Source organism: Poecilia latipinna, unplaced genomic scaffold, assembly GCF_001443285.1.
Source record: "Poecilia latipinna isolate Pla-1442-1.1 unplaced genomic scaffold, P_latipinna-1.0 Scaffold1134, whole genome shotgun sequence".
Classification (NCBI taxonomy): Eukaryota; Metazoa; Chordata; class Actinopteri; order Cyprinodontiformes; family Poeciliidae; genus Poecilia; species Poecilia latipinna.
The window spans coordinates 100,258-123,952 of record NW_015113750.1 but is presented as its reverse complement, the minus strand read 5'-3'; the positions used below and the strand labels follow the sequence as shown (position 1 = coordinate 123,952).

At 36.9% G+C, this 23,695-nt stretch overlaps 1 protein-coding gene across 5 annotated transcripts in view; it reads left to right on the top strand.

Annotated features, from left to right (window-relative positions):
- The window catches only part of LOC106959928 (neurobeachin-like), a 149,834-nt gene that overhangs the window by 46,388 nt on the left and 79,751 nt on the right, over nt 1–23,695 (top strand). For all 5 annotated transcript variants that reach the window (XM_015052795.1, XM_015052793.1, XM_015052794.1 and 2 more), the window contains 3 exons: nt 933–1,099; nt 11,521–11,645; nt 19,961–20,107. In XM_015052795.1, the coding sequence (XP_014908281.1) occupies nt 933–1,099; nt 11,521–11,645; nt 19,961–20,107 (439 nt within the window). The remainder of the gene's footprint in view (nt 1–932; nt 1,100–11,520; nt 11,646–19,960; nt 20,108–23,695) is intronic.

The window sequence follows — 23,695 nt, the reverse complement described above, 5'->3', positions numbered from 1 at the left end:
TCTCCATGATTGAAGATTCAGGTTACAGATAAGACATTTTTACAATTAAGCTGGTGTCAAGGAGAAGCGTCATATGCTTTAAAGTGATAAATAATGTTTGATATTTGTCACAGAGTCACGTGGTAATGCAGGGTGACAGGCAGCGATTGAGTTATTTGCTTTATGAGGAATATGTTGAAGTATAGTGTCTGACAGAATTCAAATTTAAAGCAGGAAATTCAATTAACTCCCAGCTTCTGTTAGCAAATTAGATTGTGAATATTAGCAAGAGTCCCCTCAGGGTGGAAAAGTAAGACAATCTTATTTCAGAAGCAAAGACAAGAGCTGTTGTAGTTTACTTTCAACCACCTGGAACCCTTCTACTGCCCCTAAATCAGGAAAATTATTTTACGCTAATATACCAGTTTATTTTAGAGATTTATTTTTTTTATTTAAGTAAAATTTTAATAGCATTCCTGCTTTAGAAAATGGCTTTATTTCTTTATTTTGCACGATTCCTGTACAGCAAGACATTTAACTTTTCATATTATCAATGTAGCTATTTAAATGGCGATGTACCATTTTTTGCGGGACTATTAACATTTTTTTCTTTAATAGCAGCGTCCACAGCTACCTAGCAGGGAACCTCATCTGTCTGCAGTTTGGGAATGAACTACCTCCATGTGCTGTCTTTGATTTATAACACTCCTCCAAGGGAGCAGAAATACATCTCTCAACTGTCCGCTAATATCTTTATGCACTCAAGTGTGGTGAATGAAGCCATAACATTGCTCATCGTGACAAATGCTCTATTAGGAGAAATATATTATTCTGACTTTATTCAAATGGAACCTTTTTGAATGGTGTTAGTTCAATGTCAGGCATGGCTTTTTGGGGAAAGGACACCGTGCAAACAAGGTTAACGCTGTTCTTTTGTTCTTTATGTGCATCAGTCCAGCTGTGCACAGTATGCTGCAGACAGGAAAGAAGAGGAGAAGATGTGTGACCACCTGATAAGTGCTGCTAAGCATAGAGATCATGTCACAGCCAATCAACTGAAGCAGAAGATTGTCAACATCCTCACCAACAAGCATGGGGCCTGGGGTGTACCATGCCAGAGGTACTTTTTGTTTTTTTACCTGCGGGTCATGTTAAGTCTTAAACATCTGCCATTTCTGTGCGATGTCAGGTCTGATCTTCAGGAGCATCAGAAGTTACCTGCTTACAGTGATCTTCAGTCGATTGATGGGAGCACCGGTTAATATAACTTTCCCAGGATTCGATGGGGTTACCAGTTGGGTCAGCAAACGCAATTACAGTGTGGAGAGGCCTAATCCCCAGGGGACAGTTGATTGGCTAGTTGTCCTACATACATGGGTGGAAGCAATTTGGATGGGGGGGTGGGGTTTCTCTCTTTGTGCCATTGTCCAGGTTTCCGTTGACATTTTGCAAAACAAAGCACATCACCTGATGGAAGCAGCTGGACGTCCCCTTACGAACCCTGATAAAATAACAAGTGGCTCTTCTGCTCTGAAACTTACCTCTCTGGTTTTCCTACATCAAATTCAGTGGTGAAAAAACCCAGTTATAATCGAAACTTTAAGCTTGATCTTATCCACTTAGCCAAAGACTGTATAATTAATCCTGTTGAAATGGTCAGATATATTAGGGTTGCACTGATCAGAAGATTTTGGCTATTTGGCTGATTCTAGTTTATCTGCAAAAAACTTTAAAATATAACAGATGAACAGCACTGAAAAACTGGTGAACATTGTAAGCGGTTATTAATTTTCACATCAGCAACACAACGTCACACTGTGTGTGTCAGAGAAATTCAAAGAGCAAAAATGAAATGATCTTATTTTAGACACTTTTTAGCATCTTCTATTATCACTGTCTCACTCTTTTAAATAATAATTCTACACCGTTGAATGTTGTTGTCAGTGTAATCTGTTTCCTGTGTTCACTGACAGATTTCTCTGTTCTGACCGTTCAGTCACACAGATAAAGCTAAAATCTGTCCAGTGTTGATTACAAGCTGACTTTTTGTTTCATTTTCTGACAAGTTTCCAGGCAATAGCTGAGATATTTTATCTGGTTAACGTTGAAGCTCAGCTCACAGTTGTGTGATTGAGATTTTCAGATATACATACATGCTTATGTGTTTCTGTTCTTTGTGCTAGCACCAGAACAACAGTAGCAAAAATGAAAGGAATGGCACTTTAACACTTTGCTGAAACAGTAATTTTGATTTTATTATTCAGTTTGAAGATGCATTGCAGACACCCTGTATTATTTTTTCTATCCTAAATCAAGTTTGTCAAATCCAGGAAGCTTTACAGTGTCATTTTGTCTTGGATGTCGTAGGTAATGCTATATACTGGCTTTGTTTATGCCATTTTTTTCTGCTAGCTTTTGAGTATTTAGGAGAGCGTTCAAATATTACAAATTATTTAAAAATTGTGCCAAAGGAATAATGTAGGCAAAATTACATTTATTGTTATGCTAATAATTTGAGTGTAAAATTTTTGCAGTGTCTAAGTGCAAATTATTATTTTTTTCTAAATCTGACTAAACCTTAGCAACCCATAAAAATGTGCTGGGTTGAATTTGGGGCTCTTGTTCAAATATTTATGGAGCCCCACCCGGAGGCACAGCATTTGCATTGAAACAAAAGGTTATTGAGTGTGGGTGCATTGTAAATGATACAACAAAACTTCCAACAAATTCAAATTTAATGGTAACCTGCTGGTGAAGAAAAATGATGCAATATGCTCACAAGCTCAAGGCAGTGTTGCAGTTCAGCAGCTTATTCTTATTCACTGCTACATTAACTTTCCCATTTATGCTGCCCTTGTAAAATATAAAGCCCCCAGGCTCTGTGAATGGCTGACTGTGTGTGTGTGTGCGTGCGTGTGCATGTGTGTGTGTGTGTGTGTGTAGAGCCTTTACTTGGTTATGTTTTCATCCTCATACACAGAAACTGTTTTACCTTTTTATTGCTAAATCCTGTCTGGAGATATGCCAAAGAATATTTATCATTAGCACAGAATATCACAAATTAAATTATTCTTAGGACGGCAACTGAATGGAACTTGTGACTTGTTTATGTTGCTTATCCACCAGTGTGTCTTTGCAGCTGATCTCATTAGGTGGATAAGAATTAGATTAATCTGTTTCGTCTTTTTCTACAGACATTTGCAGGTTGCCTCTCTGTGCGCCACTTTATTTTGTGCCGTTCTTATTGCTCCAAACACCATTAGGAAAGTGTGCTGCAGCATAAACGACAACAGGCAGCTACGAGGTAATAATCTGTACAAGCCTTGAAAACAGCTGCTACAGTCATGCGATTAGACTGAAGAAAAGGCAGATCAGACCCTACGGTGGCCTGTTTGATCATACTATATGCTTGCCTGATGATGAATGTTCCCTTGTATAGAGCCAGCATAGAAAAATCAATACTCCTCAAATTGAAACAGTATAGGGTTGTATTGATCCACTGTGCTAAATCAAAATGAGGAGACTTTGATACATCTCTCCAAGACAGCTCTCTGCTCAGTAATGACACACTATCAATTTTAGCTTTACACTGATAAATCAAGTTGAAAATTGGATGTCAGAATTTTTCCCAGCAAGAGAGTGATTTCCTCTGCCCCCTGGTACCCTCTGCTGTTGACCTTTGAACCCTTGCAGCAGATTATAAAGTTCAGACTTATCCGAAGTGAAAGTAGATGTCAAGGCAAGACTGATGAATACACTGACGGCTAATGTCCGCCACTTTTTCAGCAGAGGACATTAAAGTCGCATTACTATAAATCCTGTCCCTGTAAAAATAAAAGAGGGTCGATTGAATTGCAACTTTATTTGATGGAGCACATATTTTCTGGCATTCTCAAGTACTTTTCCAGCACACTAGATAAATTTTAAACAAACCCGAAACAAGCAAACCTCTTCCGTCCCACCTGAGAATCCCTGACAGCTGACAGAGGAGCCTCTGCTACCCTCCATGGCAGCCCTTAACCCTACCTGACTAGTCTATTGATTGTCAACATTTCTTCTGTATAATTACTTTTTTGTAGCAAAGGAGAAAGGAAAATGGCAGCACATATTGATCTGTGGCAAGGCAGTGAAACAGCCGTTTCCCTTGACTAACAGCGAGTTTCATCTCTTGCACGTGATGAATGGTAACAATCTGCCCGTGGATAATAACTTTGTGATGGAATGAACCTCTTTACTCACTATGTGCCCAGAGTATTTGGTCTTGCCTGAAAGGGTTATCAATTCTAATAGAACTGAAGTGTCCTACTGCGTGGGGGGTGGGGACCTTTAGAGGGCTTTAAAGCCTCTGAGGGCTTTAGGTCTGATGTCCCTTTTGGGGGCAGAAAACAAAGGTCACGGTCTCCGGTTGAGTCTAACAAGATAAACAAACTTTAACTTGGTGATAAAAATGATAGCAGTAACAACATCTAGGCAAGCGGGATGTATAATGTTTTCTCACATCCGGATCTGGGCCCATGGTGGGCATTGATTCTTAAACAAACAAAGCAAAAGAATGCTCATTTGAAAGCAAATTGAAGCAAAATCATTTTTGATGTAGTTTTTCCAACTCTAAATCAAAAATTAATTTGCTTTGATTTGCTTTCAAATGAGGGTTTTTTAATTTTTTTTTTTTATTTTTTATTTTTTTGCTTTGTCTAGGAAAAGAAAATAACAGAAATCATGTTGGTATCTTAAAGTATTTTGCAAACACCTTTAAACTTCATCCAAATTATGTCCTAGGTTTGAGCAAAATGTTTCAAAGGAACACACCACAAAACACATAAATGCAAGAAATCTAATGATGTATCCATCTTAAATAAAAAGTATACTATCGGTATTGGTATTGGTAATACAGACCCTGTATTTACTTAGTATTGGCTCGATATCAAAATGTGCAGCATTACACATTTATATGTATTATATTTGCAGAGTCTGGTATGGGTATAGCAAAGTTAAATATAATGTTCAACTGTTTCTGTTTGAGCCACTACTTCACCCATCACTTCTTAAAAAATATGCAACGTCTTTAAAAACACCCTGCAATTACAAATGTTTGCTCTTTGTTAACTTGAACCTTATCTTAAACATGATGGTCCTTTTGTTCTGGCTTCCCAATATATTCATTTTCTTTACCCTTGGGCCACACTTAACCTTGTACACTGTGCTAATTATATCTGGAAAGGGGCCCATTCACATAATCATCAATTTCATTGGGTGTTGAAATTGGGCATTGCTCGAATGTGCCACATCTTCTGTAAAAGATTGGTGCTGGAAAGCTGGTGATCCTGGGGAGTTTTCTAACATTACAGTGTGGTTCCTCATCCCTCGCCGAACCTCGCGTGTCTGTCTTCATTAAACCTGATGACCTCGAGTTAATCTTGTTGCGGCTGTGGTGTTTCCTTTTGTCTTTTTTTTTTTCCCCTAGAGCAAATTCTTCACTCTATCTCTTAATCTGCAAAAGAAGAGTCAAGAAACAAAAACAGAAACATTTGGATCTTGGTGTTCTTTTGTTTGAAGTGGTGTTGAGAGATGTAAATATATGAAATAGCAAAATTAAAGGGATGAAAGTCTCATGTATCATTTGCAGCCGTCTGCGATAATAAAATCATGATGGTGACCATACAGCCACTGATGATTTGGAACCCCAAAGACACATGAAATTTATTGTTTTTTTTTTTTTTCTTTTATTTTATATATATATATTTTACTTTATAAGTCGCTTTGAAAGATATGAGTTCATCACCATATGGTTGCCAGTGACCACTTTTGATGAATTGCATTTTTGTTGCCTTTTTTATCACAGCAGTATAGAGAAATGTTGTATAAGAATCCATAAAATAATGCACGGTTCTATCAAACAGTTATTTTTCGCTTCTGTCTGGTTTCCATGTTTATTATATCAAGGAATCGGTTCTAAGAATAGTTACTTCGCAGAGACTGGTGGTTCTTCTAAACTGTCGAGAGAGAAATTTGTCAGTAAATATGTATATGCATTAGCCAATTTATTTGTCAAACCGTATTTAAGAAATGTTTTAAGAGTCAGTGGAACTTGTACCTTCTACAGATTCCCCTGAAGTTCACTACCTCACAATGAGAGACTGTTAGGACAGCTTAAAATGAAAGAAAAGCCCATTTGTCCTCAGAATGTCACTAAAAACGGATGTGTTCTAAGTAGTGTGGCCGTGCGACAGAAACCAGTTGCTTCGTCTTTGAATAGAATTGTCACTGATTACTGGTATTTATTATAATTACCCCGACTCATGTCACCAGTGCAGGATTTTAAAAAGAGTATAATGGTGTTTTATTGAATCAGTATGTGCCTGACCTTCCCCCTTACCGCTCCGCATAAATCTCTTCAGAGAATAAATTGGATGAAAAAGGAAATCTTGAACCATGAAAATATGATCCGTCTTTAGTCCAACCCTGTCTGTTTGTGAGTCATTATGGTTAAGTGACTTAAAAGACATGCGGTTGACTATAAGCACTTACAATAAATAAATAACAAATACTGGTGCAACGATTAATCTAGAAATGTTGTGTTTGTGTCCTTTTTAGACACTAACTGATCAAGTTACTGATTTGTATTTATTTTAGTATCCAGTTACTCACTCATCTTTGTTGTTACACCTGAGCAAAGGATTACTAAAAAGCATATTAACAAAGTTAAGATTCATTTAACCACTGCAATTACTGTAGATTTCACTTATTATTTCTGACAACGAGTCACTTCATTTTAATAGCTTAAACACTTAAGAAAATTTGTGAATTTCAACATAGTTTTAAACCTTCATAGCTAAATGAATTACACTATAGCTAATCCATTTTACATTGTCTGAATCTCAAGACACAACAGGTACATCTTCGTAGTCTAACTGATCTACACAATATCTGTACACTCAGTTTAGTTTATAACCGTTTAATGGAATCTCTTCAAACTATTTAAGCCTGAATCTTCTTAAATATACCCATTTCAATCCATTTCAAATACACTTGCTTACTAAAATTGTTGTTTCAAAGCTACTCTTATTTGCACCCAGTTGGGCTGTATGGATGCAGAGGATAAGGTCTTTCATACAGACACTTCTGTTTGGTGCTTCTTGGCAGTGGAACCATGACTAATAAGCACCTTCACTGTTTGTGTCATGAAGTCATTTGGTTCTCTTTGTTTAAAAAGAAACAAAAGTGAACTTTGTTGGTGATTTGGAAACATGTTGAGTGTTTTAATTTTTACAAGATGACATATCTTTTTTCCCATCCCCCAAAGCTAAGACGTCATTAACTGGGAATGACTCCACCATTAAGAAGCTGAACTGGCTTGAAAGCATAACTTTAGTGTTAGCAAAATTGCCAACATAGCATAAGATGGATACATTTTTGCCCCAATACAGAATCTTTCTTAATACAGCTTATAACCTTTATTAGTCTGACATCCATTTACTGTTTGCTTCATTAAGTACACTTGTTTAATTGCTAATAATAAAAATAGGAATGCACACAATTAAATGGCTGCATCTCAATACATGTAGACTTCTAGACGTGGTGAAAAAAAACACCAACCCAAAATGCACTGTTAGGATCAATTGGAATGTATGTGTGACTGAATTGAAATTGTGAATTGGTACTACATAAATAAACTAAATTGAATTAAATAGGTTCTGCAGCACTTAAGCTATAACACCTCATGTGGAATCAATATGAGCCTTAAGAGTTATTTTTTTTCTGAGGGGGGGTTTCAACCAATATTATACAGTTGGCAATAAAGTGTATTAGTCCTTTTGACCATACTGCTATCACAGTATTAAAAGTATGTGTTTATTTTTTTCTATTGTAAATAAAACCCTGCTGGATGACTGTTAGATCTGGCACTTCACACACCACAGCAAGGCCTGCTGGAGGAAAAATGTGCTTTAAATATCCATTTAAAAGGGGATAGATAAAAGACAATAGTTCCCTTACACATTTATCCTGCTACACTTAGCAAGTCTGAAAACCTTCATAAATAATGGTGCTCTTTTTCCTGTAGGTTATCAGTGTTGGAAAATTAGCTTTTAAAATGCGGTTTGAAATCCATTTGGCTGATTGATGGGTGATGGGGCTAATAAATTTTGCCAGTTTCTAGCGGGTCGGCTCAAAGCCATTCTTTATGGTTGTCATGAGGCCAGACACATTCGATGTGTGAAATAAGGATGTCAAACCAACTCTGATGAAAGGATTTCATTGGGTGGACAATTTGCTACAGAAAGAAAACAGACTATTATCTTTGCATTAATAATTATGAACTGGAGTTTTATATTTAACAGACTCTTTATTACCTAAATTGTACATTAATCTTTATTGTATTGTGTGGATCTTAGCATTGGTGGTCTGCTGCCAGAGTAAAAACAGTTAGCAGAATTTAAATACTGCTACTAGGGGCATATGATCACCCAGGTTTACATTGCCATTAGTCTAACCAAGTAGAAAGCAGTCTTCAAAATATGTCATTATGTTCTAATCCACTGACTCTGCATGGTTGGTTAAAGGGTGTAGCTTAATTCTGCTTTTTTTAATTTTTACTCAAAAGGTTGAGGGAGATATTATGGAAAATCAACTTTTTGGAGCATCATGTAATGTAATATCCTTATCAAGCACATACCCAGAGTGTTGCTTTGACTCAATTATGCATGTTTGAGAATTGCTTGAATCTCCCATGGCAGCCATTCGGGGGTGCCTTAGCACATGCTCATACAATGCACTGCTTATTTACCCAAAGCTCTAACTTGGAGCTTCAGTTCTCCACCAAGCTTCTGGCCTACAGAGAAGATTTCTGTCACATTTTTCCAGTATCTTGTTCTACTGGCCATCCATATCTCACGATTACAGCGGAGCACCAGTATTCATGGGATACTACAGCCACCCACGAACATCTGAAATCCGCAAACATTTGAGACCATATCTAAAAAATTCTATAACTGCATATTTTAATAGTTCAGACACCAAATGCACACAGTGGAAATTGTCTTAGCACTACCATAGAAGCAAACATCCACAGTGTTCCTTATGCTGCTGGTGGGAGTACAGCCGATCACCAAATGCAAGCCAATAGCCTGTCAAGTTGCATTTGGCCTACATGTCTCAGCTTCCTGAGTTGGATTTTCTTTTGACTATTTCAGATATGCTCTACAGAATAATCAGTGAAAGGCAGATTTTCCTAAACAAAAAAAATCAGCAAATATTGAACAACAAATAGGCTGGGGTCCACTGTATAAGTACAAGTCAGAAATTAGATGGCTGTGTTTTGGCAAAAATTTTGCTCCACAAAACAGACCAGATTACCTCCACTGTTGCAAACAAAGCACAGTTTTCCCAGCTTTATCCTATCATCCCTATGATATTTGTAGTCCTCGACACAGAGGAAGCAATCCACTTTTCTCCAGTAGACATTCATTTAGATGAACTGACTTGTGTTTTACCTATCAGCAACATGAATTACTTCTTCTGAATAGGCCACCCAAGTGACACAAGTGCTGAGAGGCTGTGATGGTGAAGCAGTGGTCTAGGAATTGCAAAGCCGCCCTGTGTTCCTGTCTGAATGTGTGAATGTTTTGTTCAGATATATAAATTGGACTTTCATTGTAAAACACCTTCATGTGGTCAGCATAACTACAAAACAAATTCAGTCCAGACCATTGATCATACAGTTCATTTAACATATATTACCAATTGAAACAGCTTGAAAGCCATGGATTTAGAATGTCACTGGTCTTACTCGTTGTTTCAAAAAGTCTACTTGAAGCTATAGAATATATTTAAGTCCTGTTTTTTATTGAAACGTTTGCATGTTTTTTTTGTTGTACTCCTGTGTTTCGGCACTCTGACTTAAACTGTAATGAGCAACCTCAAGCAAACTACTTGAAAGCATTTTATAATGGTTAATACTGTAATAAGGAAATCTTCAAAGAAGGGATTTATCCCCCACTGGCATCTGCTCTCTCTACTTCCACAATAATCACCCAGTTGCCTACCGTGGATTTACATTTTTTACACTGTGTAATCTTGCATTTACAATATCATTTACGTGGGTGTCTCCTTTCCACCCACTGACATCTGTCTTCTTCTCAGTTAAGCTTTGAGGGAGATTGGCAGGGGACAAGCTCAAGGCATTCAGTGTTACTTTGCATATACCGGCTCATGATACTTTGTGAATGCAACATCCGCAGTTGCTTGGACACACTCACCGCTCATACCCGCTTTTGATTGATATTTAACTGAAACTGAGCCCTTGTTGCTGTCAGGACTCGGCTAATTCTCCTGAGTCTTTTGATTTCTTACACTGGTGAATATTATATTCATGGAACAAGGAGGGTCTATTTTGTGATGTGATCCCCTCTAACACTTTAATCTGTTTAGACTGATCCAGAACTGTGTGGCTGAGAAAGGGGGCGAAAATCGAACAAAATACAAGGCTGCCTGCCAAGGCCTTACAGCAACTGACGCACACTGACAAATCACCTCCTGAATTTAAAAACATATTTTACCTGATTAGAGGGTGTTTTTGAGCTTCGGGTTTCCTAATCGTTAGCTCCAACAAGATGTGCTTTATTTTGATGAGTAAAACAAATATATTGTCCGTTTTATTCCAACTGCTACAGTGTTGGAATGTGCAGTTTTTAATGCGATTGACCAAATGAATCAAGATAGTGCCCAATCTCTTCACATATAAGCAAAAAGAGAGATGAAAACTGCAGCTGTATTTTCTGTGAAGTGCACAGGCTTAAAAATGGCATCAGCTAGTACACATTTGGAAAGCTGTGTACTTAAAACCCTAATGCTTGTCCCCTTGCTTAATGGTTTGCATTAGCTGCAAGCCATAAAATTATCCATAGGTCCTCACTTATGTTGGAATAATCATTTACAAAGATGGCTACCACATGCTGGAACTGTTTTCTTTTTTTTTTTCTTCTTTATGGCTTTAATTCGCTGTTATTAATAATGAATAAAAAATGCAGTTTTCAATTGGGTTGCTCCAGGGCCCTGGGAATCATTTCAATGAATATTTCAGCACATTATTTTAATCATGGCTCTACATATGCAGTGGGGGGAGGGTTTGTTTTATAGGCTCATGCTTCAACCGCCCCAAGACCCTGATCATTAAACTCCACGCTGTCTGCATTGAGGTTCCTACCTTTGATTTACAAGACTTGTTAAAAAACATTGTAAAAAAAGAAGGCAAGCTGTGCCATTTATACTTGTAATTTGAAGCCGTATTTGTAAATGGGGGTGCCTAAGATTTATGTATGTCGGGTTTGCTGGTGCTCCCCGCTGTTATGCTATTGGCTTTTGCAGAGGTAGCATTACTTAGGCCTCTAGAGAGCTTGGCAGCATTCACCCTAATAAAGCCCACCATATCTGGTTTGATTTTTCTCCCCCAGATGTTTTTTTTAAATGTGGCTGCTGTAATCAGGCCATCATTGAGGAGTGTGCTCTCTGTCTAATCTGCCCATCTTTTTGTCTCTTTCGTAGTCAGCTGCATGACTTCTGGCGTCTCGACTACTGGGAAGACGACCTACGGCGGAGGAGGAGGTTTGTCCGAAACCCATTTGGCTCCACCCACTTGAATGTAGCATGCAAGTCCTCACAAGAGTATGGTAGGTGCTTCTTTTATTTGTGGAAAATATAAAACAAACTGCGTACATTTTTTTGGTCATGGAGTTTAACATTCCTAGTTGTAGTGGTTGCAAAGTATAACTAACAAATATGACACAAAAAAATCTGTCTTCTGTTACCATTTTCTCCTTGACTGTAACTTTTCATTGTTTAGTTTTGCCTACCGCCTCGAGTCACGTCTGTGTAAAACTTTACACCCCAGGCTTTCACAATAAAGCTGCCTTGTCAAAATGAAATTCTCCAGTCCTTCTGCCTGTAACTGAACAGCAGGGTGAATGTTTAATGGGTTTAAGTTTAATGGGTTGATCGCAAAATTATTAGAAGCACCAACCGCAGTGGCTACAGTTACCTTTAATTATTCCCCTTGTGGGATTTTGGATCTTAATAGTGTCCTCTCTTTATTTCTATGTTGAGCTACTTAAGACAACAGTTGCTTCAGTCTGTGTGTCTTATGGTTACCTTAGACTTTTTCTCCAATGCTCTAGATGAACACCTGGCAGCTGTTGAAGAAGCAGGTGGTCATAACATACATGCAGTCCTTACATCTTCTGCTCCTGATGTTGATTTGTTGTTCATTTTTGTAATGTTTTTTGGATTTTCTGAGTTACCAGGTTTCTCTGCCATTGTAGAGAAACCTTAAAGAATAGTCGTAGGAAGCTATTCTTAGCCGTTTGGATTTGCACTGGGAAAAATAAAAGGAATTTCCAAATTTAGTCATTCAGCAGAGATGTGAGGTGTAAAATGTAATGCATCAAGATAATAAGCCTGTAAATACACAAACACATTTTTTAGAGATAAATTTGAGTTTGTGAATTTCTGTCCACGAAATGAATATGTTCTCAATTGCTTTGCATCAGAATGTGTCTGTGATCATTTATAGTCAAAATGGTTCTGAGTCCGTCCACGTCACCACGTTTTCTCTTCAGTTCATTGTAATGCAACCATTAAAAGTATTAGGTATGTGTTGCCTGTTTATTTTGTAACCTTGTGAAGTTCAGTTGCCCGCTGAACTTCTTCATATGTGGCATAGATCTCCAATGTTAATTCTTTTAATTCCATTACTTATATTTTTCTGCTTCTATCAAAGTAACTGACTAAAGACTTGTTGAGATCCTGCTAGCATCCTCTAGTTTTAATGAGCGGAATAATGTGTAAACTTGTCAGCTGAAAGAGATTGCCTGCACTCTGATGCTCACTATCAAAGCTGAGTTGCTTTTTCAAGCTTATTTTAACTGACTTTGATGGGGCTGTGTAGCAAAGGCTTTTATTAGGAGTTAAAATAAAAATGTTGTTTTTTTTTTGTTTTTTTTCCATCTTTGTGAGAGCTTAAGCAGATTTTCGGGGAGCCGGGACAATTTGCAGTTACAATTTTTGTTTTTTACTGCCATGATATTGACAATAGCTGTCCTAGCAGATCATCCTGCTGTGAAATCTCAAGTGTTTATTATTCAACAAATATGGCATCCTCATTTTTAACTGTGATATGATATGTCCAGGATAACCAGATGGAGGCCCAGAGGTAATAAAATTTCAAATGTGCAAAGCTGATGAGAGAGAATATCTGTAAGAAAAAGAGAACAGACAAAATGTTTACTCATTGTTTCTCAAGGACATGTATTGGACCAGTATCTTTTTTTCAGTTTACATATCTTAACATATTGATTAATAATCTTTAAGTTCAGTCTTATATTAAACACTTCAAAATTCTTGTTTTCCAAAGTTTATGCTATTTTAGTTTCAAATTAACAGAGTTTAGAGACCATTTTGCCGTAACTTTTACATTATAAATACAAAAGGTCAAAATGAATCTACTGCATATAATCCTAAAGGTAAAGCTGTTCAAAAACCTGAAATATTTTTGACTGAGAATGAACTGGACTGTGAATATATAGTATGGAAATACAAATATGTTTTAGCCTTTATTTTCTTTCTCTAGTTATTCAGATCTGGAAAATATTTAATCAAGTTAAAATTAGGGGGGGGAAGTGGGGAGAACTGGGGGACATAGCAGCTTTCAAAGAAACCAAAGAACAGACCCAACAGACTAAAGATTGTAATAGTCTGGTATTTGACAGAAGCCTCTGTTTATCCCAGTGTCTTAGCCAGCAAAGTAAACATTACAGTTGTAAATTAAGCTCTATGCAGCTGCAGTGGAAGGAGGTGTTTGAAAAGACAAGTGCAAGATTTTTTTATTACTACTTTGTTTTCTGAAAGAAATAAAGTGTTTGTGTTTCCCAATAATTTAGAAGCTGGATTAATTCATTCTTGTGAACTCGCTTAATCAGCTGAGGCATATATTTTGACTTTAAAAATGGAATTAGTATTTTTTAAACTGAAGTGGTATTGTTTTTTTGTTTGTTTGTTTTTTATACCACGTGTTGGATTTGTGTGTATGAGACGACCTTAGAATCATCAAAGTAATACAGAATGTTTTTCCTATGGGTGATACTTTGCTGATATCTTTCAAGCAACTTTAATGGCAATGGGAAAACTAGTTTTGTTTCGTAAGAGTTGGAATGTTTTCTTTTGGGTTTCTTTGTCCATTGTATGTCTGTGCTTTAAAGGATGTAGACTCTGATGGTTGAACTCTACCTTAAACTCTGCCTCATTGTCTATTAGTAGTGCTGACAGCTTAGCTAGCACATTCGGTCTCTGGCCTTTGCCTGTAATAACCTGCCTTGGTCCAGCCAGCCTCTGCCCAGAATCAGACTATATTGTTAGGTGATTGGAATTGGGCAAGCATGAAATGGAAGTCACGTTAATATTGATCCAAATGTTTAACGGGGTGTTTTACCTCCTGGTGTCCTTGCTGTCTCATTTCAGGTGAGCGGCGTCTCTTGAAGCTGATTGCACCAGGCGGAGATCTTTATAGCCTTTTACTTCAGCAGGCATAGCCTCATGATGTGATATTAACCTTTACCAACATCATAATTAAAGGCATTATACTGTGGCAAATGACATCGCAGTATTTTCCGACATACATATCCAGATATTTAAATGTGGGTTTTAAGTAAATGCGGTGAGAAACAAAAGTAATGAGCATGCCAGCATTTTCTGAATCTATTTATTGAGGGTTTGATGAAGAAATCCACTCATAAAAATCAATTAAAATTATTTAATCCATAAAATAAATTGTGTGGAATGACTCAAGACTGAGAGAAAAAAATGAAACCTACCTCCTAAAAGGTATAGAAAGCCAAAAACGCTGATCTGCTTATGTATCCCTAATTAATAGCCTATGAAAATTTTTTTTAAAATTATTTCCAGTGTATTTGACAAGAAACATTTTACAAATGCTCTTAAGGTTTTTGGCTCAATTTTTATTTTTTCTTTCAAACCATGTTGATGGAATTAGCAGCAGATTCATTTCTAAACTACTGAATGTTCCAGCCGGCACCAATAATCCGGAAGTGTGAAGCACATATTTTCAGAATTGCATGATTTATGACACAACAGGAACTTGAAAAGTAGTAGTAGAGCCAAACATTACTTACAGAGAGCTCTAGAAGAGACTTAGAATTTTTATGAGAACAAAAAGTAATACACTCAACCACAAGGCCTTTGTGTACATTCATCCCACAAGATTTCATTGTTGAAAAAACAAAAACGATTAACGCTCATTTAATGTTTGTTGCAGAACATTTGAAATAAAAAAGAGCAAATAAATCCAACTGGTCTGGTGAGATGAGACTGAAATCCTTCACCCTGTAGATGTAATTTCACAGAAGTGTCACTGCACATCACCGAAAAACATCACCACCAACGGTGAATTTTTGGGGGCAGGAACATTTTTCAGCATATCGGACTGGCAGACTTCATATAACTGAATAAAACATTAATAGAGAAGAGAAATTTACTGAAATGTTCTTGGCAAGAATCTAAAGTACATAGAAGAGGCTCCCTGAAGCATTAGAATTTGACGACCGTTTGCGTGGAGCAGTGGCTCGACATGACTCTTGAGCAGTTCATGAAACTCATTTCCCCTTACAGGAGTAGACAACTTGAACCTTTCATTGGAAATAGAGGCTTTTCTACTAAGTATTTCACAAATTACAGTCTTTTCAGTGCTTATTCCCTGTGCTCTTCCACTTTATTACACAATTTTATGGGCTAGCTTGTTTTGATTCCTCTGTATGTGTGAATTATTGGGGTTGTTGCTAACATATAACATATGGGGTTAATTTTGTGTCAGCAGCCCTATTGGAAATGTATTCGCTGAGAAAGACATTAACATGCTTAATACTTCGCTATGAACAGCACATATTTAAGTAAAGATGCAGGATTATCACTTTTTGCCTTTGCAGTTTTTTTTTTTTTGTTTTTTTTTGCAGAAATGGAGACTGTTGCGTGACAACGAAGTTGACACGCAAAGCACTTAACCACAATATTGGATAAAGATCACTCCTAGAGGAAGAGTCTGTACTGTGTAAACCACTCTACATCAAAAGTTGCCTTGCTTACTTTTACAGCCTCGAAAAATTTACGAATGTCTTGTGTCACAGGAAGTATGAAACTGTCATTTTCCCCCTCATTTATTTTTCCTCAGTGCAGATTAAATAAAGGTTAAGAGACAGAGGGAAGAACTGCATCGCCTTCGTGATCCCATGAAAAGGACTTTTTCTCTCCTTGTGGAATGTGGAGACAGCGGAGGGGGGAGTCCAGAGTGTAGTGCTGGATCAGAAACAGAGTCTGGAAAAAAAGTAGCTAAGCCATTCTATGAACCTCACTTTATATACATTTAAAAATATGTGTAGAGAGTTGTTATTTTTCAAAACTCAGCTTTTGGCCTGGAGCATTCGCAAACTCAAAAATCTTTGGAGGGGGAGGGACGGGGGGTCTTTCTGTGTTTATTAAACAGGAGAAACTTCAACATATAATGAATTTAACAAACTGATGTCAATTTATTTCTGTGGTATAGCACTTAGTATTTTTAACAGAGCTTATGTGTTATGTAATGTTCATATAGAAGCAGCTTGTAAACGCACCTTTGGCCACAATTGCTTAAGTTCTGAACCGAACCTGTTGGCCAGGCTTTTTATGTGCTTCACATTTATATCTATTCTCCAGCTGGTATGCTGCTTTTTTTGGAAACAATGCCAAGTATCTCTTTCCCACTGATGCATATGTGCTCTGTATATTTTATACCTTTAAGATATTGCTGAAACTTTGAGACAATGTTCTAAATGGTTGTGAAGATAAGAGGCAAATTATCTACGTTGACAGGAGCAAATCTTGATGCCATTTTATTTTGTGGAGTTTCTTTAAAAGATTAATTGACCTGTGGGTCAGTGTAATTTTATTTATTTATTTATTTATTTATTTATTTATTTATTTATTTATTTATTTATTTATTTATTTATTTGTTATTTTAATTTTGTGTTGATTCTCGAGAGACCAATTCATCTTTTGCTTGTTTCTGTTAATATAAAATTAAATTTGGTTTATTTTAATTTTTCTTTTTTTTTGTTTGTTGTAACTTGTAAATTATCATTTGAAATGATGGTGGATCTGAACTGCAGTCAGTCCAGTTTTATAGCTGAAAGCCCATAATGAAGACATGCAGATTTAATGACAAAAACATAGTTTATTTTTCTCTTCAACGATTTGCCTGAACAACATATTGTCTTGAAGTATTTTTCACAGATGCTTAAATGACTAACAATCTTCCTCAGCATTTTATTTCTCCCATCTTCAGCCTTTCTGGGCTCTTTTGTCTTGAACTACTTGGTTGTAGCTCGTCATCAATTTGTCTGGTTACTTTCTCTTACTTATTCAAGGATTTAACTGGGATTGAACTTATCAAAGATTTCTAAAAGAAAAAAAAACAAAAGTTTCTACTGTCTCAAACTTTTTTGAGAGCAGAGACTCCCCAGGTACCCTGTAAGGAACTGTAAGGACCTTGCTGAACCCCAGCTATGAGTGCTACAAGACCGCCTCCTTTGGTGACAGCCGGCAGATCTTCATCAGCCTTCAATGAGGGCATGAAAGCTCTGCAGTGCACTTTACGGAGTGTAATTAGTGCACTCTGAGGCAGTTTCAGCTCAGTGATTGAACAAGAGGACCCATGAGACTGGCTTATAGGTGACTTCTCTTGGCACTGTTACTGAAGAGCTCGAAAGCAAACAAGAAATAAAACTGCTGTCACACGAGAAAGCCAGCGACCAACTTTTGCTTTGTTTTTTTTTGTTTTTTTGTCCTGTTTGACAGATGTCTTGGCACTATTATTATAATACGTCTTGTATTAGTTTTCTGCAAAGCCTTAAATCCTCCACTGTTTATCACTTTCTGCTGTGTAAGTGATAACACTTACCAAAAACACTTTTAGCACAATAGTTTTTCTAAACCTGTTCATAGGTTTTACTCTTGACACTTTATTTGTTGTTTTATTTGTAATCACGCTTTCTCTATGAACGGAAGTCCGTTCCGGTAGTTGGAGGGTAATGTTGACACACAAACACATGCCTCACCTAATGTTGATTTTACATGCTGAAATCACCACGGTTTATTTGGTCGTCTAAAGCCCTTCCAGAACTACCAGTCAGAGCCTCCGTGCGTCTGTTGAGTTCTCCTTCATTTACTTGAGGCATAATGATGGTTTACAGAAATCCAGTTTTAGGTTTCACTCTTCCTGCTTTGATTTCTGACCACTGGCAGGCTTTTTCCATGTAACATTGCACAGAATTCATTTCCGAAACACTCCAACTTCTTCCCCTCGTCTGATGAAAGAACACCAGATATGAGACAGAGCAGGAAGCAAGGCTTTTTTTAACCTCCCCCCCCCCAGTAGCAGTGTTGACAACAGTCAAATGTGACCTCTTCAAGACAAGGTACATGTTCCTTAAGGGAGGGAAAGGCGAATTAAGAACTGTGGTGAAAGGAAACATGTCAGACATATGTCAGCCACCTCCCTTACCTTGATATGAGTTCTTCCCCTTGCACACAAGTTTCTCCACTGGTTATTTCCAACACTGGACGGTGGGGGCATCACAGAAGTGTTTCGAGCCGCCGTATGACAGGCACATGTTCAAGCTGGCCACATTTAAGATGATCAATGCACTGTGAGGCTTTTGTTTTTGCACTGCGTAAGAACACATCCTTTTCGATTTCCACTTTATACCATCGCCATATGATGACGTCCTGCTATAAACAGGCTCCTAATTGAGCTGTCTGCTCAGTCCCACTCTTGTCAAGTCTCCAAAAGCAGCTAATATTATCTCTAATCTACACCGAGCGTGATATGTATCCCCCCGACTCAGCTTTTGGTCTTTTAAGATAAAGATTGTCTTTTATTGTTGACCTAAAAATAAAAGCTGGCACACTTCTCAAGTTAAACCACTCAAAATATATTCGGTGCAGAATCCCACGAAGAGCCTGTGCAGTCTTTTCATATGCAGATAGATTGGTGTGTAAATAAAATCAGGGTCATTGTGTTTAGTTGCTTTAGTTTTCTCTATTTTGTGTGATAAGACTAAATAGAGTCTACTATATTGTTATATTGTCTTTTCATTTTTTTTCTCCTAATTTCAGAATACATATACTTTGCAACTGACATAAATGGTGGTAGTCTGGTGGAACATCTTCTAGGGTACTGATATTGAGAGACATTTCTTTTATACAAATAACATCATTCCAACAAAAATATATAGTTGAATTGGGTGTATGCAGTGATGCTTGGCTATAAAACGCAATTTAATTCTCAGCTGCAGATATAAAAGTTTAAGGATAGCAAGTTTTACTAAGTTTTTTGTTTTTGTTTGTTTGTTTGTTTGCTTTGTTTTACAAATGATTGTATTTGAATCCGTGATGTTTAAAACGAGTGTTTCCATTTTGTTTTTGACTTTTGTTTTGCAGTAACTTAATTGGTTAGTTCAAATTGATAGCAGTGCCCAAATCTAAATAGTATATAGATGATCTGGTTCTGTATCCTCTCACTGTTTGGGAGTTCAGTTTCAGAAAGCAAAGAAAATGTTTGGAAAATATATTTAGATAGAGATTTTCCACATCTGCCTCTACTTAGCTCTTATGTTGACAAGTAAAATCAGCTAAACGATGATTGGTTGGTACTAGTCTGTTTTCCCACATAAATAGCAGACACAACTTTTACTTATTCTATCTACCTAGAACATGAAAAGATTCAGGTGATTATACATTAGTTGCTCTTTCATATTCATAAAAATATAATGTATATAAGTCCAGTCTTCTAACCCAACCGTATTAGTATTTCAGAGATGGCAGATTACATTTTGAGATGTCTCATTTGTTTTTTTGTTTTGTTTGTTTTTTTGTTTTTTTACAGCCTTAAAGGAAGAAAAGGTTGTGAAGTCCAAGATAGTTTTTCGGAGCCCAACTTTGGCCTGTCAGAACCCAGAGACAGAACTGGTCCTGGATGGAGAAGACGATAACGTCAGCCTGCTCCATGAGAAGGAGATGGACAACGTTGGCGGTACATCAGCATTTCAAATACCCCAGACATTACTGCACCTCTTTTTTTTCTACTTTTTTTTTTTAAATCACTTTGCATTCATTGATTGCATTGTTTTAACTATGCATGTTCATTGTTGTCCACAGTGAAACATCATCACAGAAGACTGTCATCAAACCATCGTGTTTTCTTATATGTCCAGGTGCATCGCAATAAATTAAAATATTACTGAAATTATTATTTCTTTCTGTAAGTCACTAAGTGAAATGCAATATTTGCATAGATCAGACTGATGTTTTCAAGCCGTCATGATGGTAAAGTCAGTTTTAAAGCAAATGAAACTACATTTGGTTTATTAGGTTAAGATTTTATCTGATGAACAACAAACACATTTAATACAATAATTTGGTTTAATGAAAAGTGTGTTAAATACTTGCTTGAAATGTCTTAAAAGAGTATTTTAGTCCCACAATTGAGCCTGATTAGAATATTCTAGTTTACTGAGATGCACCTTCATGTGCAGCGTTTGAAGTTTAAGTTTACCACCGGACCATTTTGCTGACTTGACATATGCTTTACACCTCATTGGGTCTTTCATGCTTTATACCTTTTTTTTTTCTTTTTTTTTTCTTGCAAGGATCAAGCTTAGCAAACATGAATCAGTATCTAAATGATAATAAACCAACAGTCGTCTGTTTCTGTTTGGACTTTTTCAGAGGAGAAAGTCATGAAGTGGGTCTGAAAAGAGGGTTGTTTATGCTTATCTAAACATCAGCCTGAACCTAATGTTATTACCGCTGTAATGGCGGACACGATTGAAAAATGACTTATATTTAATTATGAAGTTACAATATACTGCTAAACTCATTTTATGCTTACTTAAATAATAAGAAGTTATTTATATGTAACAAATTCTTTTCAATAGCTATTATTTATTTATGTATATTAGAGCTCCAGTTCATGGCGACATGTTGTGAAGACATGGTTAAAGCTGAAAGCTTCATTTTGTCAGAGCTTGATTTTTATTTTTACTTATTTTTTTATGGTTTTATAGTTGAACCAGCTGTAATGTAAGGTATCCTCCAGTAAAACAAGCCTCTAATCTTCAGAACTACGATCCTTCTCAGTTTATTCTTAATCTAACCTAAATTAGCTATGAATGTTTGTGTTACACAGTCAGTCACTTATGTAACTTGTGCAATTTTCTACTTGCTGTTTGTTTCCTTCAACAGTTCTGTAAGTTAGGCATACACATGCTTTGACTTTAAGCCAGGTAATCATGAAAGTTTGCTTTTAGTTTTAAAGTCACTGAAATTATTTAGATGCTTCCTTATTCATAATTATATTAAAGTTGTTGTACATGCAGTATCTGCATAGAAGTTCCACAACAGAATGAAGGCACAAAGACTACTCCATTCATATGAAAACTATGTGCTCATATACTTTTGTTTGCTTACTAAAGTAAGCAAACAAAAGTATTGCTTTTGTTTGGAAAATAAGAGCAAAGAATCTCATTTTCCTAAGATTAAGATAAATAGTTCTTTGTAGTTTTACATTCCTCTGCTAGTAGACTGTCGCTGGATATTTCTAATTTAATTAGTTTCTCTTTTGTAGAACTTTGAATTGTAGATGTGCATATTTCGCAAATGCAATTCACAAACAAATGTTATACTTATGTGCATTCCAGGTTTACATTGTTTGCTGGGAAGTAAGGAGTAAACGTTGATCATTAAAAATATGTTTCACAGCCCTGTGGTGCTAATATTTTGATGTGTGAATGTAAACCGAAGCAGGGCGCTTCTGAGCAGCGAAATCCCTTTAAGATCTCACAGATGAGACTAACCCCTCCTCTCTGACCCAGGGCCAGCAGGCAGCCAAACGCTTCATGTCTGTCAGATGAACCCTTCATCGGCCAATCTAAAGCACATAGCAGAGACTAGTACATGACGAGTAGCTTTTCTCCGGGGAAAGCTACATGTGGCCTTGCAAACGCAGCATTGTTGAGTTCGGTAATTGTAATATGTTTATAACGTGCGTACTAAGCTAAGATTATTAGCTGGGATTTCTTTTCTATGCTAAGTGCGTGTTAAGTTCTTGTTTTTGTCAATAGGGGGGGCTTCTGTGTGTGCCGCAACAGTGAGATTATGCTTTTCAGATGAACGATCTGAGTTTGTCCTGCATATATAATCCCAGGCATGAACAGTCTTAATGAGAGATCTGGGACTAGATTCTTGTCAACAACAGTCCTCCTCCTGCCAGGCGCTGGGTCAGTGCCTGCTGCTGCTGCTGCTGCTGCCAAAGGGGCGGCGCTTGCACTCATGAGCTCAGGCAGTTGTGGTTACTCAACCTATGATTAGCTTTTCTCCCCCACAAACATTGAAAACGCTGCCTGTGCTCAAGCTGGCATTAAATGAATTTCTTTTGTTTGCACATATTTATCCAGAACTGAGTAAAACATACGTGTGTGTCTGTGTGTGTGAGAGAGAGAGAGAAAGCGAGTATCCGGCCAGACCATTTCTCACGTTAAGGAGTAGTCTGTTGTTATGAGTCTTCTGCTAGCATACCGGAAGCTTGTTAGTACACCACCAAGTGTGGCTTAGCTGCCACAACCGTTTTGTTTTGCTTTAATTTTGCCTTTTTTTGTATCTGGTTTAAGACCCCATTCGAAATAAAGATCACTCGAGTGGTGACATGTTTATAAAAGAGTAAAGTAAATCCACATTTCTTAAAAGATCAAATCTGAATGCCAGAAAAGTGCAACATTTTTTATTTTTATTTATTTTTTTGTTATTTGGAAAGTGTGTTTCAGCAAACCGTCTAAAATCTGTGCGAGTAGCCTACCTTCTTTTTACACAAACATTAGTCAAACACGGCATTATCTTCCGTAAATGGTAGCTAAGATTAAACTCTTCCTCTAAACACTCCTCCCAAATGTCCACCTCATTGGTATTAGACATTTTCTGAGTTTGTTTGAGGCATGTTTTATTTTTCACTTAATAAAAAAAAAGCCCCAACAGTTTGCCATTACGGCCTTTACCCCGTGCAGATCCTTCACCCCATGTAACTTGCCCTTAATTTTATTATTCTTATGTAAACATTTAATGTTATAGCCTAATTATGAGGATCCCTGAGGGGATTACTTCATAATCCTCTTCTGCCGATGAGCAATAGATACTTAATGCTTCAGGCTGCAGTGTGTTTCTCTTGGTGTAGCTCTTTTGGGACAGATTACAATGCCTTGCCCAGAAGTGTTATTTCTTCTTTTCATTATACTTTGGGGACTTGGATGACATTAAAGACCTCAACTTTTATTGCTGCTAATCCAAGCAAAAAAATAAATAAATAAATAAAATAAAATAAAATTAGGAAATGCAAAGAAATAAGTGGGAGAGGCAGGGGGAGGTATGTTTCACTTAAGTCTGACAATGATTCTTAATCTCCTGTAAATAATGCTGCAAATGCAGCTAAAAGAGCTTGAGGTTATTGGTTACCTATGTGAAGCTTGTAAGCACTGTGTAAAATTTGCTCTGATAGCATCAGCAGATAGGATCAACGTTAATGGAGCCGAGCAATTCTGAGAAGGAAAAATAATATATACATATATATATA